We start from the raw sequence: 18,913 nt of genomic DNA, 5'->3' as shown, positions 1-18,913 counted from the left end.
ATTTATCATATTTATCTTAGCTTATCTTAGCTTATCATCATCGTTTAAATATATACAATGATATTTATTGGAGCCATAGTGCTTTTCATTCCTAAACTTTCTATTCACAGAACACATTTCTTTAAATAGATACAGTATAGGAGTAGTCCTACCATATTAAAGCCACTAGATGTCAGTGAGACTATAACCGGGTGGGTGTGTGTGTTTTAGGAAGATCAGGATTAGCAAGCCAAGAGATTTAGTTATCAAATACATAAACACGGAAATTTGGATCCATGTACAACCCCAATTCCAAAAAAGTTGGGACGCTGTGTAAAATGTATAATAAATGTAAATAAAATCAGTATGCAATGATCTGCAAATCTCATAAAGCCATATGTTATTTACCACAGAACACAGGAAACATATCAAATGTTTAAACTGAGTAAATGTATTATTTTAAGAAAAAATAAGGTAATTTTGAATTTGATGGCCGCAACGCGTCTCAAAAAAGTTGGGACGGGGGCAACAAAAGGCTGGAAACGTAAGTGTTACTAAAAAGAAACAGCTGGAGGAACATTTTGTAACTAATTAGGTTAATTGGCAACAGGTCAGTAACATGATTGGGCATAAAAAGAGTCTCTCGGATGTAAAGATGGGATGGAATCTGGATGGAAGCATATGTTGCTCTAAAACCTGTATATACTTTCAGCATTGATGGTACCTTTCCAGATGTGCAAGCTGCCCATTCCATAGGCACTAATGCACCCCCATACTATCAAAGATGCAGTCTTTTGAACTAAGCGCTGTTAAAAAGCCAGATGGTCCCTCTCCTCTTTAGTCCTCTTTAGTTTAGAGGACGCAGCATCAATGGCTTCCAAAAAAGAATTTCAAGAGATGCTTTTCTGTTCGCCATGGTTGTAAAGAGTGGTTATTTGAGCTACTGTAACGTTGCCAGGTTGAACCAGTCTGGCCATTATCCTCTGACCTGCAGTAACACTGAAAGTGTTTCTGCATGCAGAACTGCCACTCATTGGATGCTTTTGTTGTTTTTTTTTTGTTTTTTTTTGCACCATTTCTTTAACCAACAATCATCCATTGTCAAGGTCACTGAGATTTTTTTTCTCTATGTGATGTTTGATTTGAACATTAATGGAAGCTCTTGACATGCATCGGCATGTTTTTATGCATTGCACTGCTGCCACAAGACTGGCTGATTTATACATATTCCTAAACAAGTGGCCAGTAAATGTTTGCATGTGTGTGCGTGTGTGTGTGTGCGTGTGTGTGTGCGAGAGTAGAGTATAATAGATAGACAGACAGACAGACAGACAGACAGATGAACAGACAGACCGTGCAATCATGTGAATGGTCCTGACTGCTGCCCAAAAATGGATGTCCTAACTAGTAACTTCAGATCAAATCCCTTCCATCAGACATGTGTTGTTCCTGAGTTTATCTTTAAAACAAAACTCACAGAGGCTTCCAGGCAGCCATTAGGATTAATTACATTTGCGTTCATCTGTTCCCTGCAGATGCTCTTGCTTCACCCTCTTTTCAAGGCAGCAGCAATCAAGAGCTCGCTGTGCTTCTTACACCCTATAATCTGCTCCAGCTTGTTTGGAGGTTATTTTCAGAAAGTGAGACTGCACATCCTCAAAAGCTTTTAGAGTGTGACCTCACAGCAGCAAGGCCATGAAACTGCCTAAATACTGCTGCCTGCCCAAACTTGTCCATCCTCCTGACGTCAGCTAGCACCAGAAAGACACAAAGAGGAACGATCAGAGAGGGCGGTGATGGGGTATTAGGAAGCAGAGATCTGTAGAGAAAGGACTCTGCGGATGATGTATGATGGAGCAGAAGAATGCTCAACACCTGCTCCATTTAAGATTTCAGTGTAAAAATCCCATCAAGTAGCAGTCATTGGGCTGACTGAATTGGTTTTATGTGGCAGGGTTCAACAGTAAAGACACTACTTTTTTAACAAGTAGACATAATTTATAGAGGGTAAGCAAAGTCAAGTGGAAAACAGGAGTGAAACCAGATAGATTGCTGCCAAGCCCATCTGATAAACCAAAATGTCGCTTCTGTCTGCTACTAATGGTAAGCTTAGATTGGTGCTGATTAGTATCATTAATATCACTTGTAATTTATAGTCTGACATCGTAACACGAATTCCAAAACCTACTGTGATATTGTTTACATGTATACACTTTATACAATAAAATGTACATTTTGCAGTAGGGAGCATCTGTGTCTCACATCTCCAGGGTCCCAAGTTTGATCCAAGTGCATTTCCTCCAGGTGCTCCATTTTCCACACCATCCCAAAAACATGCAGCTAGATTTGCTGCACTAAATTGTCTCTAGATATGAAAGAGTGTGTGAATGCGTGTGTGCATGGTGCCCTACAATGGACTGGCATCTCATCTACAGGGTGTCTCAAAAGTCTCATACATAGCGGACTGTGTATGCCAGAACCACGTCGGTTGTGCGTTTGTCAGTCGATGTTCGTGGACGTCCACTTCTTGGTAGGTCCACAACACCTCCATTCTTTTTGAATTAATAAGTTTGGCGACAGTGTTGTGTGTGATGTGCTTGCCATGTGTCCTATGAAAGTCCATCGCAACCTTACAACAACTTCCTGATTCAGGCATGAGAATGATTTCATATGTTCTTCTTTTGTCAAAGGCATTCTTAAAGGCTATCCGACTATATATCCCCCCCGACTCCAGTTACTAATTCCCCAAATCTATGAAACTGCATTCATAATGGGGTTCAGCTGGACTAGACGCAATCAGGCCTGATTACTGCAAACCCTGTTCAATCAAATCGACACTTAGAACTTTTTCAACAGCATGAAGTTGGTTAAAAGGCTTTATTCAGTAACACTCTATGCCAAAATTGAAAGAAATTCCAGAAATTATGAGGTAGAAGGTGGACAGTCTCGGAAGGGTTACAAAGCTAAAGGCTCTGGGACTCCAGAGAACCACAGTGAGAGCCATTATTTCCAAATGGAAAAACTCGGCACAGTAGTGAACTTTCCCAGAAGTGGACGACCTTCCAAAATTCCTCCAAGAGCACAGCAGCTACTGATCCAGGAAATCACAAAAGAGACAAGGACAACATCAAAGGACCTACAAGCCTCTCTCGCATCAATAAAAGTTACTGTTCATGGCTCCACTATGAGAAAGACATTGGGCAAAAATGTCATCCATGGAACAGTGGCAAGGCGAAAACCACTGCTAACCCTGAAGAACATTAAGGCTCGTTTGAATTTTGCCAAAACACACCTTGATGATCCTCAAACCTTTTGGGAGAATGTTCTGTGGATTGATGAGTTGAAAGTGGAACTGCTTGGAATACAGGGGTCCCGTTAAATCTGGCGTAAACCAAACACAGAATTCCACAAAAGAACACCATATCTACGAAAGAATGAGAATGGTGGTGGGAGTGTGATGGTGTGGGGATGCTTTGCTGCTCTCTACTAGAAAATGTATGTATGTATGGAGACTTTTGGGACACCCTGCAGGGTGTATTTCTGTTTCATGCCCAGTGGTTCCCAGGATAGGCTCTGGATAAACCACAATCCAGACCAGGACAACACAGTTACTGAAGATGAATGAATGAATAAACTTATTTTATATGATTTGCTGCATTACGAAAGACATCTAATTAAGCCAATTTATCACACTGTCAACAAATTCTGTAACAGACATTCAATTTTATGTTCATATTCATATTTTCATGTTCATATTTTACAGTGCATCCAGAAAGTATTCACAGTGCTTCACTCCATCCAACCCGATGGAGCTTGAGAGGTCCTGCAAAGAAACTGCCCAAAAATAGGTGTGCCAAGCTTGTAGCATCATACTCAAGAAGACTTGAGGCTGTAATTGGTGCCAAAGGTGCTTCAACAAAGTATTGAGTAAAGGCTGTGAATACTTATGTAGATGTGCTTTTTTGTTTTTTATTTTTAATAAATTTGCAAAGATTTCAAACAAACTTCTTTCACGTTGTCATTATGGGGTATTGTTTGTAGAATTTTGAGGAAAATAATGAATTTAATCCATTTTGGAATAAGGCTGTAGCATAACAAAATGTGGAAAAAGTGGTGCGCTGTGAATACTTTCCGGTATATTTGTATACTGTCATTCAGAAAGTTATTCCCCTCTCTTGCTGTATGCTCTATCCACATTCAGGCATGATTATAGTAGCATAGTCTCACTCTTGGCTAGCATTAAGGTGTGAGCACTGAGATATCATCTGGAATAAACTGCTGAAGGTTTCAAACCCCTCTGTGCTCTTTTGAAATATGCTGGCACTCTGTTGCCTCATACACACATGCACCACTGCACCCAGGAAGGTCATCTCATGTTTCCGATCTCCAGCCAGCTCTCAGAAGTAGATTCCAGTCTGGCTATCGAACCCGACTGGCATGCCATAGCAGTCTTACATGTTCAGTATTCTTAGGCTGTTTAGTGTTCACTGTATTTTCCACCCTGGCACTTCCTTTCAACAGCCTGCCCACTGTAATGCCTACTGTTTGCAACAGCATACCACTCCTGACATTCATCATTTATTCAGATGCTGAATATTAATAGCACATGGCATGTTGCCTATCCCACTGGTAGGATATCCTGTACTTGCCTCTCATCCATTAATGAAAATGTCTTTTCCTGGGTGTCTATTGAATGGACAAGGTCAAGGCTACAGTGGTCTTGAGGGTATTTTGTAATTGCGTTTAGTCTGTGAGCCTCCAGCACGTGCTGTAAGTGGGATGCTCCCTGTGTTTTCAGGATGTGTCTGTGTGTGGGTTTGTGTTGAGCTGGAGGATTTCATGCACTAGAGAATAACAAATTTAAACTCTACCAATAGAGAACCAAACAACAGCTAGAGAGCTGAAAATAAATGTCATAAGATATGGAATAAAGAGAGTGTCAGTCTGAAATGCATAAACAATAGTGACTTACTTATTACAATGTGATATAAGAAATGCATGATGTACAGCTCGAAAATAAGGTTCCTCCCCAGTGAGACTCGTGGTCATGTTCACACTCACTATCTCACTTTTTCAGACAGTAATCTGTATGCAGATGGCTCCGGGTTTGTGCTCATCACCATGGCGATGATGCTGGAATATGTATTCGTATGCCGACTGCATGGAGAAGACAACAGAGAGGAAGCTAAGCGTCAGTGTCTGCGAGAAACACTGCCTTCTGTGCATCTTCTCGTTCTAGCTGACTTGATGGGTCAGATATTTTATAGCCAACAAGCTGTGCACCATTCATGATGAACAACAGAAGTGGATGGAATAATGGAGACCTGCCCCAATAAAGCGTAACCCACAGACGGTCTCTGGCATCAGCACTGACTGTGGGTTAACCCAGACAAGCACACCTCCCCCTTTGTCACATCCCCTCTTCTGCCCAACCCCCCCGTACACCCTCGGCTCATTTCTATTTACCTCTCTCCTAATCCCTTGCATCTCTCTCTCTCTCTATCTCTCTCTCTCTCTCTCTCTCTCTCTCTCTCACTCCGCTCTATCCTCCTCCTTCACGCTCAGAGCGAGCAGGCTGCCACACGACCCACACTGCCTGCTATGTGATCTCTTGGAAAACATCGTTTCGTGTCTTTCTGTGCTCTTTGATGATGCTGAACCCTTATTTACATTGTGATCTGACAGGCGAGGAAAGATGCCTTCGCAACAACCCTGACTCCTTTCTCTTCCTTATGCTCCCCCCTCCCTTCACCTCATCTTCTTCCCCCTGACCCTTCCCTGACTCCCCTCTCCTTTACCCCTTTCTGAACCTCCCTTTCCTTAAACCCCCTGTTCTCCCTTTCACTTCTCACCCCCTTGACAATGTTCTCATGTGTTCGCTGGCTTCAGCCTTTCCTTGCCTTGCTCTCCTCTGCCTTAGTCACTTGGGGTCAAAACTGTCCATCCAGCTGCATGTGTCCAGATCATCACACCGTGGACTGTACCGGTCGGGGGCTAACCCGTTTACCAGATTCCTTCCCTCTGGACACACGGAGGCTCATTTTGTCCAATAACTGGATACCTGGGATCCCCTCAGATTTCTTAGTTCTCTACAGTGATCTGGTGTACCTGGACCTGCGGAATAACTCTCTGACCAGGCTGGAGCCAGGGACGCTGACCAGCTCATCCAGGCTCGTCTACTTGGACCTGGGAAGCAACAACTTAACTGAGATCCCCTCTGGGACTTTTGGAGAATCCCGCAGCCTGATCAAGCTTCGTCTGGGTAACAACCCCTTTTTGACCATGGTGAGTGAGGGCGCCTTTTCAGGCCTCACTTCCTTACGAGAGCTGGAGCTGGAGAAGAATGGCCTCTCTGGCCTGGATGTCAGAGTGTTGAGCCAGCTGCCTTCCTTGAGAGTAATACGTCTGGAGGGGAACCCCTGGGTGTGCAATTGTCATTTTGCCAATTTTTTTTTCTGGCTGAACGAAAATCGTCACAAGCTCTCATCTGGTAAGCTGCTTATAATCAAGTGTTTGATATTATAGTTTTGGATTCTAGAACCAGTTTCAATAAAATATCAATATTTTAACTAAATCTGCAGCCTTAGCACTGCACTATCCTCAGAGAACATTTGACATCTAATTTACAAGAGGTCAGCTGCATTTTGATGTCCATTTAGCCCAAATAACAATGCAACAAATTTACATGCTATTTCAGATAGGATATTTAATGCTTTTAATTGGTTTTATATGGAATTGTGATGGTCACATCACAAGTTATCAGCAACCCAAAGGCCACTTGATCATAACTCATAAGATCTGGGTACTATGAAATTCAGTTCATGTTGTCAGTGAACATCTTGTAAAAAAAAAAAAAAAAATAAGACATGTGACATGACATACCACTGACTAGAACACACTTGAATAATACATGAGATTGACAAAGAGACTAGCACTGCAGGCGATTGCAACATGCTAAATTTTCATTCATGTGCATAATTAATAAAACATACAGTATGCAATGATACAAATGCCCATTGCTTCCCCCCTACTATTTTCTTGACATTTTATACATAAAATATATGGGAACGTCTGAACCTGAAACTACTGTAGACATGACATCCCTAGTTTGTTGATCACCGGCTCCATATAATTGAGGTCAGGCGGTATCAGGTGTGGGTTCAAGGTCTTTCTGTTTCTTAGAGTTGACCTGACAATGTAGATATTGTGTAAAACGATGAAGAATGGCATTCACTTTCTTCCCCTTTTTTCCTGTGTTGGTTCTTTAACTCACTGCATGAAATCTGGATTATATAATCAGACTACCAAAATCAAGTGCGCAAAATCAGTGTCCGATACAGCTGAAAATATCTAGAGTCATACTACAATATTTTTAATGTGCTCCTTGATTAGATTTATATGTCAATGTTGTCACTTTATTAATTTATAATTTACTCTAAACGTAATAACTGTCACTATGACTGAGACAATCTGTTTTGTATGTATAGATCCTTTTTGTTAGATTGGACTTTAAATAATTTAGTAAACATTTCTTATTCCATTGTTTCTTTTCAATAGATCCATGCATCCAAGCTAACTATTAATAGTAAATTGGAATGAAAATGCCAGCTAAAAATATGGATAACTTGGTTTGGCTCTTATGATTGCAAAAGGAATAGTTGATTCCTTTATGTTATGTGCAATAGTAAAAAGATTACACAGATTAATATGAAACCAAATAAAATAGCTACATGAGAAGCAGTCCAAAATGTAATCTTAAAGTAATCTAGATTACACTTTTAAGTAATATAAAAATATTATATTGCTATTTAGTCATGGAATTTGTAATTCATTTAAAATGCAACATAATAGGGTGTACTGCATCAAGTGCTGTTTTAAATGCTGTTGATGCAATGCTCTATCCAGCTGTGGCTTCTCTTGGGAACTATTTTCATTGATGGAGCAAAAATAAACAAAACATTTTGCAATATGCTGTATTTTCTGAGATGAGTTACTCAGTATTCATTTCTTGTTTGTAGAACTGTTGTATAAAAGCAATAGTGCACTAGGAACCGTGCTGTTGTACTGAATATCAGCATGGCTGTGATTACCTGCAGCCTCATCATAGTCGTGCTGATGTTCACTACAACTGTGCTTGTACTTGTATGATATTGCGTAATTAGCTAAATCTAACAAGACGGACATTATATCAGGATCGCTTTAATTTAAATTATAACAAGCATACAAGACAAATGAAATCATCCATCCATTTTCCGTACCAATTTTCCTACATAGGGTCACAGAAGTGCCTGAATCCTTTCCCAGGAAGCTCAGGGCACAAGGCAGGGGACACCCTGGACTGGGTGCCAACCCATCGCAGGGCACAATCGCACACACGTTCACACACTGGAGATAATTTGGAAATGCCAATCAACCTACACTGCATGCCTTTGGACTGGGGGAGGAAACCAGAGTACCAGAGTACCCAGAGGAAACCCCTGAAGCACGTGGACAACATGCAAACTCTGCTCACAGGGTGGAGGCAGGATTCAAACCTCCAACCCTGGAGGTGTGTTACAAGCTTACTAAACATTAAGCCACTAACCCCCCACCCCGCAAATGAAATCAATTATATTTATTCTAAAACCTATAACCTAATATTCCCTAACTTAGATACTGCCAAATATTAAGAAGCTAGTTCAACTTGCCAGATAAGGCAAGGAGTTCTTAACAAAAACTAAAATTGAAACCCATTTGGACAGCAGCTTAGCTAATCCTCATAAGTCCCTCATAATATAAAGGCATGAATATAGACAGCCGTTTCCCCTATAGTGAGGTTTTAAGGTGTCAGCCATTATTACAGTACATTCAAATGCTGCACAGTGACCTGGAAATGTTTGGAGAAAATCTTAGTTGACACTCCAGTCAATTCAGCTCAGTCAGCGCAAACTGTTCAGGATATGCTTAGTTTAATGAGGAACAGCTATTTGAGGGGGCACAATGATTTCTTACCTCTTTACTTGCTGTGTAATTGTCACGCAATTATATGTATATATATCATATAGCCTCATAATGGCTCCATAAAAGAAGGTTGCTTTTAGGAGTCATCTGCAAATATTGAGGAGTTTGATGGACAATTACATGTAAGTTGTTTGTGTATGTGGAGAAAAGCAGGGGGCAGAGCACACAGCATTGTACCAGTGTTGATGAGAGTTATGTGGCTTATGTGCACATCTCTCCTGGCCAACAGAAAGTCTATAATCCACTGGCAGTTGGCGTCGGAAAAATGAAACTCTGAGTTTCTTGACTAGCAGCTCTGGAATTACGGTGTAAATAGTAACAGGATTCTCACATGTCCAGTATTATATGTGTATTTACTTGCAAATACTGTATACCCGGTATGCACACATACAAAGTTAAGACCTATATTTATTGTGTCAGCCGTTCAATTATTTGCTTTTGTGTTTTGTGGTAATTTGCAGTTAAGTCAGAATGAGTATTCTTTGTCACAGGTGTTAAAGCATATAGCCTACAGTCATTAAGGGCTGTAATTCGTAATTTGCAAACACATATATCTTGATCACTCTGATTAGGCACTTGATTTTTAAAAATTTTTTTATGAGTGTTCATTGTATTAGTCATTTACAATCAATACAGGTGGATATGGTGGCTTAGTGGTTGCCTCGCACGTCCAGGGTTGGGGATTTGAATCCCGCCTCCGCTTTGTGTGCATGGAGTTTGCACGTTCTCCCCGTGTTTCAGGGGATTTCCTCCGGGTACTCCAGTTTCCTCCCCAATCCAAAGACATGTATTGTAGGCTGATTGGCATGTCTTAATTGTCCGTAATATGTGAATGTGTGTGTGATTGTGCCCTGAGTGTGGGTCCAGGGTGTCCCCTGCCTCGTGTCCTGAGTCCCCTGGGATAGTCTCAACGCTCCCCGTGTCCCTGTGTAGGATAAGTGGTATGGAAAATGGATGGATGGATTTACAATCAATACTATCGATTATTATATTTTCGAGGACTTTTATCTTGTAGGCTTTTATTGGTTACCCTCAAGTGCACCAGTCTTTAACTCCATAAAGTCAGCTTATTCAGTTAAATAGTATTATTCACTTCATTTGTAACTACTATGAATTTATCAATAACTACAGTAAAATCACAATCGCAATAGGCCAACAATTACCTTTTTTAAGCAAATTTCTATCTAATAATAGTTACATTTATTGCCTGTGAAACAAGTAAGTTCCTGTTATCACTTACATTATAGCAGCTGTAAATTGTCATCCCCTCACTGATCTCTCTTTTTCTTTCTCATAAAGTTAATAAGACCATAATGCTTTTTTTATTGTTATAAACTGTTACAAAGTGCAGACAATGGAGACTCCTTCCATAAATGTAAAAAAAAAAAAAAAAAAATCTCACAGAAATCTTCATCATATCAGCAACCTTCTGACTAATCAGATTTGAGAATTCAGCAGCACCGTGTTCTATAAACTGAAATAAATCAATGTGCAAACATGTTTGTCTGCCAGTATATAATTACCAATAAAATGTGATTGATTCTAGATTGCAGCAACAAACATTTTCTAGATTGCAGTCGTCTTCCGATTTTAGCTAGTGCATGCTTTATCTAAACAGTTAAAAGTATTTTTGATCCCATGTGTGCTTGTGTGTCGGTGTGAGATTTGTATACTTTGATGTAGCTGCTGTGTAAAACAGCTGTAATCTTCCATGAGACACATAAGACATGAACAGTGTATGAAGCTGAGAGGATGGCAACGTGATGAAGGAGGCTGAGGTCACTGAATCTCTTGTGTATGGAAAAGCCCTTCTGGTTGGACTGACTCACATACACTCACTGCCACACTCCATGATATTGTCTGACTTCTGCCAAAGACAGTATGTCAATCACGCTGGCATCTCTGTCATTATATGATGTGTAATGCATAAAGACATATAATGAGACCATTGCTATTTTCAGCAGTATTGTCATTGTTGTGCCAAGAGATTTGTATAAAAATATTTATATGAAATATGTAGATGTTTAAAATAACATGCAATTAATTAGATTTTCAACCTAAAAATAAGAGGGAAGGTTATGGCTTATTTAACCTATATATATATATATATATATAGGTTAAATAAGCCATAACCTTCCCTCTTATTTTTAGGTTGAAAATCTAATTAATTGCATGTTATTTTAAACATCTACATATTTCATATAAATATTTTTATATATATATATATATAAATATTTATATATATATATATATATACAGTGAGGGAAAAAAGTATTTGATCCCCTGCTGATTTTGTATGTTTACCCACTGACAAAGAAATGATCAGTCTATAACTTTAATGGTAGATTTATTTGAACAGTGAGAGACAGAATAACAACAAAAAAATCCAGAAAAACGCACATCAAAAATGTTATAAATTGATTTGCATTTTAATGAGGGAAATAAGTATTTGACCCCTCTGCAAAACATGACTTAGTACTTGGTTTAAAAACCCTTGTTGGCAATCACAGAGGTCAGACGTTTCTTGTAGTTGGCCACCAGGTTTGCACACATCTCAGGAGGGATTTTGTCCCACTCGTCTTTGCAGATCTTCTCCAAATCATTAAGGTTTCGAGGCTGACGTTTGGCAACTCGAACCTTCAGCTCTCTCCACAGATTTTCTATGGGATTAAGGTCTGGAGACTGCCTAGGTCACTCCAGGACCTTAATGTGGTTCTTCCCGAGCCACTCCTTTGTTGCCTTGGCCATGTGTTTTGGGTCATTGTCATGCTGGAATATCCATCCACGACCCATTTTCAATGCCCTGGCTGAGGGAAGGAGGTTTTCACCCAAGATTTGACGGTACATGGCCCCGTCCATCGTCCCTTTGATGCGGTGAAGTTGTCCTGTCCCCTTAGCAGAAAAAAAACCCCAAAGCATAATGTTTCCACCTCCATGTTTGACGGTGGGGATGGTGTTCCAGGGGTCATAGGCAGCATTCCTCCTCCTCCAAACACGGCGAGTTGAGTTGATGCCAAAGAGCTCCATTTTGGTCTCATCTGACCTCAACGCTTTCACCCAGTTGTCCTCAGAATCATTCAGATGTTCATTGGCAAACTTCAGACGGGCATGTATATGTGTTTTCTTGAGCAGCGGACCTTGCGCGCGCTGCAGGATTTCAGTCCTTCACGGCGTAGTGTGTTACCAATTGTTTTCTTGGTGACTATGGTCCCAGCTGCCTTGAGATCATTGACAAGATCCTCCCGTGTAGTTCTGGGCTGATTCCTCACTGTTCTCATGATCAATGCAACTCCACGAGGTGAGATCTTGCATGGAGCCCCAGGCCGAGGGAGATTGACAGTTCTTTTGTGCTTCTTCCATTTGCGAATAATCGCACCAACTGTTGTCCCCTTCTCACCAGTATGCTTGGCAATGGTCTTGTAGCCCATTCCAGACTTGTGTAGGTCTACAGTCTTGTCCCTGACATCCTTGGAGAGCTCTTTGGTCTTGGCCATGGTGGAGAGTTTGGAATATGACTGATTGATTGCTTCTGTGGACAGGTGTCTTTTATACAGGTAACAAACTGATATTAGGAGCACTCCTTTTAAGAGTGTGCTCCTAATCTCAGCTCGTTACCTGTATAAAAGACACCTGGGAGCCAGAAATCTTTCTGATTGAGAGGGGGTCAAATACTTTTTTCCCTCATTAAAATGCAAATTAATTTATAAAATTTTTGACATGCGTTTTTCTGGATTTTTTTGTTGTTATTCTGTCTCTCACTGTTCAAATACAACTACCATTAAAATTATAGACTGATCATTTCTTTGTCAGTGGGCAAACGTACAAAATCAGCAGGGGATCAAATACTTTTTTCCCTCACTGTATATATATATATATATATATATATATATATATATATATATATATATATATATATATATATATATATTGATTTATTTATTTATGTATTTATTTTTAAACATTGTCATCTGGTATATTGTCTTATCCCAGAAACTGGTTTTAAAATGATCAGCACGATTAAGTAATGAATCAAAAACGTTTGGATGTTTTGTTATAGGAAAATAATCAAGGACAGGGTAAAGCGGATTTAATGTTACCACCCTTAAGCTGGTTATTTTCCAACAGCAGTACCAAAGTGTTTTCGTCATCTTATACCACAACTATTTACCAATCTTTCACTTATTAAAGAACGAGACATCTTACTTTTAACCGTTTATAGTTACATTTAATCTTGTGAAACATTCATATGAAGCAAGTTACTTACGTTCTAATGGCTGTAAATAGTTGTTCTCTCACCAGCCTCTTTTTTCCTTAAAAATTCTAGTTATAAGTTATAGCTCCACCTCTGACTGTTACAAAGCAGTGACACTGGAGACTCCTTCCCAAATACATAAACATCTAATCACAGAAAGGTTCAATATATCTATTACTATACATGATTTTAATCTGTTTATGAGGAGGATCTACCATATAACATCCACCATACAAGGTGTCACTATAGAAACGATACCTCTGGGTAGCTCTGTGGTTTAGAAGTTGGACTACTGATTGGAAGGCCTTTAACCCCTAACCCCTAAGGGTGTCAAACATGTACCATAAATGTTTAAAAGAAGAAGCCCGTATTTGTCACATATACATTACAGCAGTGATTCCAAGCCTTTTTTCAGTCACAGCACCCAATGAAAATGTAAAAAAAAATTGTGGCACCCTACACAAACACTAATGCTAGACAGCGTTAGCTACATGAGGATGACATTGATAGCCCAGAAGCATCTGGAGCTTTTCTTTTAAGAAATCTGTCCATATTATTTTGCACTATACATGCATCGTCATACGCTAATTATTAGGATAAAACACGTGCATGCGTTGCACATACTGATGTTGATATGCTGCTCACAGGTCAGCGAGGGGGGTTGAGGGGGAGGGAATTATTTTTTATATATATCATTTTATTAATAATAATTTATTATTATTATTATTATTATTATGTGTGTGTGTGTCTGTCTTATTATTTCTCTCTGTGTTATTATTTCAGATATCAGATATTTATCATGTATATTAAATGTTTTATACACATTTGAGCATTTCAGAAATGTTTGAAGGATTTTTACACGGTACCCCTGCTGTCATCAGATGGCACCCCAGGGGGCCGGCACCCCGGTTGGGAAATACTGTATTACAGCATAGTGAAATTCTTTTTTCGCATATCTAAGCTTGTTAGAAAGCTGGGGTCAGAGCGCAGGGTCAGAAATGATACAGTGCTCCTGGAGCAGAGAGGGTTAAGGGCCTTGCTCAAAGGCCCAACAGTAGCAGCTTGGTGGTGCTGGAGCTTGAACCCTTGATCTTCTGATCAGTAACCTAGAGAATTCGAGAATTCAGTGCACTGGGCCTTATCCTTTTAATGTTTAACCAGATTGGAGACACTTCTAGAGGATCTTGGTCTACTCCTCAATGCCAAACATTTCCTGCTCCCCTGTATTCTGTTTTGTGCATGTGGACTGTTTTCATTAATTTCCAGATATGCCACAGGATTTAACAGGAGTTTAAAATCCAGGAGGCTGAATTGGCCTTTGCAAAACATGATTTTGTGTACCCCAGCCATTTGGTGTTCTGCATTCTGTGGGCTGCTCTCACAAAGGATATTATTACTGCTACCATTCCAAACTGCTTGATTTTTACCGAGGTGGCGTCTCACAGTTTTGAATCTGCAACAATCGTCTCAACTCTGCAGTAAAACTCTAAAACTCTTTGAGGCCCTCTTTTGCTGCTCTTACCATCCTCCACACTGTGTGGGGGTTCTGTATGCTCATGCATCCAGTTCCTGCCAGATTTTCAACTGCTTCAGGATTTGAAACTTTTTTTAAGGCCGTGATTAATTGTGCTTTAGTATAGATTAGCATTTTCACATATTTGAAAGAAAATGGTCTGTGTTGGCAGGATTGTGAATGTAAACAGGAAGGAGGAAGGAGCAATGGCCCTGTATTCACAGTACCTTTTAAACTGTCACTGCATATTTTTTTTTCCCCACAGAGTCCATTTCAGTGTGAATGTGATTCATCAGAAAAATGTCTAGGCGTGTGGCTATGTTACGTAGGAGATGTTCCACTTTAAATCTCTCATCTGTCATTGTTAAAAGGAGATTAAAGTAATTTCCACGAAAACAGAGGCCAACTTAGAAATGCAAATAGAAAAAAACACAAACTATCACCCGCATCTTACTGCTGTGTAATGGGCCTTAACTGATTCATAGTGGGGGGGAAGGCACTATTCATGTGCAGTATGCAATAATCATACACTGTAATCTATTTATAGCATATTCTGTACTGTGATTGTACTGTAAGGCTCTTTCTCACCTTCGTTACAGTTACATTTATATAGCACTTTTCTAGACACTCAAAGCAGTTTACATAGTATTGGGGGAGGGTGGGGGGAATCTCCTCAGCCTCCACTAGTGTGTAGCATCCACCTGGATGATGCAACGGCAGCCATAGTGCACCAGAACGCCCACCACACACCAGCTATTAGTGGAGAGGAAAGAGTGATGTAGCCAATTCAGGGGTGGAGATTATTAGGGGGCCATGATAGCTAAGGGCCAATGAGAGAATTTCTCCTGGACACCGGGGTTATACCCCTACTCTTTTACGATAAGTGTCCTGGGATTCTTAATGACCACAGAGAGTCTGGACCTTGGTTTAACGTCTCATCCGAAAGACGGTGCTGTTTTTACAGTATAGTGTCCCTGTCACTATACTGGGGCATTAGACCCCACACAGACCACAGAGAGAGCACTCTGTCTAGTTGACATACAAATACAGCATAGAAATCTGGCATTCAGTTGAGATGAGGTTCGCATCTGCCATGGATTTTGAATAAGAAAAGTACTTCTTAATTTTACATTTCATTTATCTAAAGGAATGAATGAATTAAAATGTTTGTTTTTTTAAATCCTGAAAAAAGACAACAATGAAAAACACAAGGCAAAATCAACAGAAAACCTTATAACAAATATGTCATGAAGAACGTACAGGGGTTGTGCTATTATATAGAATATATTATTAATGATGTACATGTATTATTATTATTATTATTATTATTATTATTATTATTATTATAAGGCAAAGGATGGGCATACAAGTTGTTTGAACACTGTGAGACATTTCAAGTTGGTTAAACGTAGTTCACCTGCTGCCTTAAAAATGTGAGTAAACTCAACTTTGTTTCAAATCAGAAGTAGTCACAAGTAGTCAAGACAGTGGATTACTTTAAATTTAATTTTTGAAAATGATAAACTTGAGTTCAATATCCAAAAGTTGTCATGACAATTGGAGTTAAAGAGAAGAAATTAGTTCATATAACTTAATGGAGTTATCATGTTTTATACTGAAAATACTCATATCACATTAAGAAGGGGTGGTTATGAACTGATTTATGTGAATTATTGCTATATTTATATCATTACATATACAATTTGACCACTTTTTGTTTTTAATAATGAATAAATCTCAGTGAAATTTAACACAATAAATGTCTTTATATAAAATGATGTAAAATGAACACAATAAACGTTGGTATGAAATATATTTTATTTCTTCATTTTGTCCTAAGGGTAAGCAAATTTTTGCAGGTGACAGCACACTGAAATGAATGGTATCACTGCAAGGTAGTGACTAGTAGTCCTTTATGGAAATGATCGATACCAAACACCTTTAAAAACCTCTTCTTTAAACCATTTACTTATAAATATTGATCTTTTTTCAGTTTTCATATTAATCTTCAGTTCTTTTTAATATCATGCACAATATTTGGGTCCCTTGCCTCGTCTCTCTCTCTCTCTCTCTCTCTCTCTCTCTCTCTCTCTCTCTCTCTCTCTCTCTCTCTCACTCTCTCTTACGTCTCTTTGTACCCCTGCAGGACTGGAGGGAATGGAGTGCTCACTCCCAATGGACGGACAGCAGATCTCTCTAAACATGCTTTCTGAAGAGAGCTTCCGGGAATGTCGAGGAGTATTGTCTCTTAAAGACTATCTCATTGTTATTTTCTCTGGGATCTGTATATCAGTAGCTGCCATTATTGCCAGCTTCTTCTTGGCCTCCATCATCCACTGCTTCCAGCGACTTAAAACCAAGAGGACAGATGAGGAGGAGGGGGACGAGTGAGCTTCATCAATGCTTCAGAGCATGGTCCTTGACAGATTCACTACTACTGCACCTCAGTTTGGATGACGGGTGGAGCGCCATGTGTCCATATAAAAAGTCCCCAGATTAATATATTTTAGTGAGTAAGGTGAGGCTGAATAAGCCACTATATGTTCAGTGACTCACAACCTCTTTGAATGATGCAAAATGTCGGAGCACTTTTATACTTGAATAGAAATTATTCAACCAAGCCTTAAAATGTAAACTGTTCTAGTAAAAACACTGCATAAATGTGTTCCAGGTTCCTGTATTCAGGCTGTTAAATACTGAGGTACTGAGCAAAATCATTCATAGCATATTGTCACTGACTTGCTATTTTATGTAAATCAGCAAGGTAATGAACAGTTACTGTTTTTTTGTTTGTTTGTTTTTTGTTTTTTGTTGTTGTTTTTTCTTGCTGATGTGGAATTGAATCTCGCTGAAAACTAGTAAGGTTTGTGAACTTGCACTTTAAGATAGATGATATATTGCACATAATCCCAGTAAGCCATAAAGTAGGCTGTCATATTGACTCAGGTCACCAAAGAATTTCCTAGAAATGAGTATTTTGTTACTGAGACTGGAATGCGTGGGTGAGGGATTGAGATACAGTGCCCTCCAATAATATTGGCACCCTTGGTAAATATGAGCAAAAAAAGGCTGTGAAAAATTGTCTTTATTGTTTAACCTTTTGATCTTTTCACAAAAATACTCTACTCTCATGAATATCAAACAATTGCAAACACAACACAGGTTTATAAAAAAATCTTTATTAAATATAGATGTGCAACAATTATTAGTGGAGAGGAGAGAGTGATGTAACCAATTCAGGAGTGGAGATTATTAGGGGGTCATGATAAAGAAGGGCCAATGGGGGAATTCCACCAGGACACCGGGGTTATACCCTTAGTCTTTATTAGAAATGTCCTGGGATTTTTAATGAACACAGAGTGTTAGGACCTCAGTTTAACATCTCATCCAAAAGACGTGCTGTTTTTACAGTATAATGTCTCCGTCACTATACTGGGGCATTAGGCCCCACACAGACCACATGGTGAGCACCCCCTGTTGGTCTCACTAATACCCCTTCCAGCAGCAACCTTAGTTTTCCCCAGGAGGTCTCCCATCCAGGTACTGGCCAGGCTCAACCCTGCTTAAGCCTAGTTCACACTACACGATTTTAAGCCCGATTTGCAAGTGGCCGAGCTCGCCAACAAAAACCCTTTTAATGGAGACAAATCAGCGAGCAATCAGCGCTCGCCAGTTGGCGCTCGCCAAACGGCAGTCGGTCATTATGTGTGAACTACTCAACCACACATCGGCGAGGCATCACCAACGCCATACAGATATTTGGCATGGTAAATATCTGGAGCTGTCTGGTGACTGCACATCCTGTGGTGTGAAAAGTGTCACTGGCAGTGATTGAGGTGACGAGCTACAGCCAATGAGAGAGCAAGGCATGGGGTGAGGTCACCATGAGGAACAGAAACCCGCAAAGCCTTTTTACTCACCTCCAACTTTCCCTGTAGCACACATAATCCTTGCAGCCTGCGTGTGCTAATCCAATCTTTCACCCACTTTTTTTGTCTTTTCCTTTTTGGAGTTTTTTCAGCACAAATCATCGCACAAACAGCTCACGCCGCTTGATTCTATCCTACGTCCATCTTCAAATAAACAACTTCTGTTTTGCCTGTGGTTTTCGTGTCATTTATCCGTGTCACTTCTCGCATGTGTTTTCATGACAAAATGTAGTTTGGACA

General features: G+C 39.8%; 1 protein-coding gene across 1 annotated transcript; it reads left to right on the top strand.

Annotated features, from left to right (window-relative positions):
• The first annotated feature begins 5,471 nt into the window (after positions 1–5,471).
• lrrc38a (leucine rich repeat containing 38a) lies at positions 5,472–18,343 on the top strand. The gene is made up of 2 exons (XM_053644265.1): positions 5,472–6,469; positions 16,891–18,343. The coding sequence occupies exons 1-2, from the start codon at positions 5,842–5,844 to the stop codon at positions 17,133–17,135; spliced, it is 873 nt and encodes a 290-aa protein (XP_053500240.1). The 5' UTR covers positions 5,472–5,841; the 3' UTR covers positions 17,136–18,343.
• Positions 18,344–18,913: the final 570 nt, after the last annotated feature.

The sequence above is a fragment of the Ictalurus furcatus genome, chromosome 15, assembly GCF_023375685.1.
Source record: "Ictalurus furcatus strain D&B chromosome 15, Billie_1.0, whole genome shotgun sequence".
Lineage (NCBI taxonomy): Eukaryota > Metazoa > Chordata > Actinopteri > Siluriformes > Ictaluridae > Ictalurus > Ictalurus furcatus.
This window is presented reverse-complemented; position numbering and strand designations above follow the sequence as displayed.

Bases quoted from the DNA above. Each gene is read 5' to 3' on its own strand.
- lrrc38a (XM_053644265.1), top strand. From the start codon at position 5,842: ATGTTCTCATGTGTTCGCTGGCTTCAGCCTTTCCTTGCCTTGCTCTCC. The intron at 6,470-16,890 runs GTAAGCTGCTTA...GTACCCCTGCAG, and splicing joins TCGTCACAAGCTCTCATCTG to GACTGGAGGGAATGGAGTGC.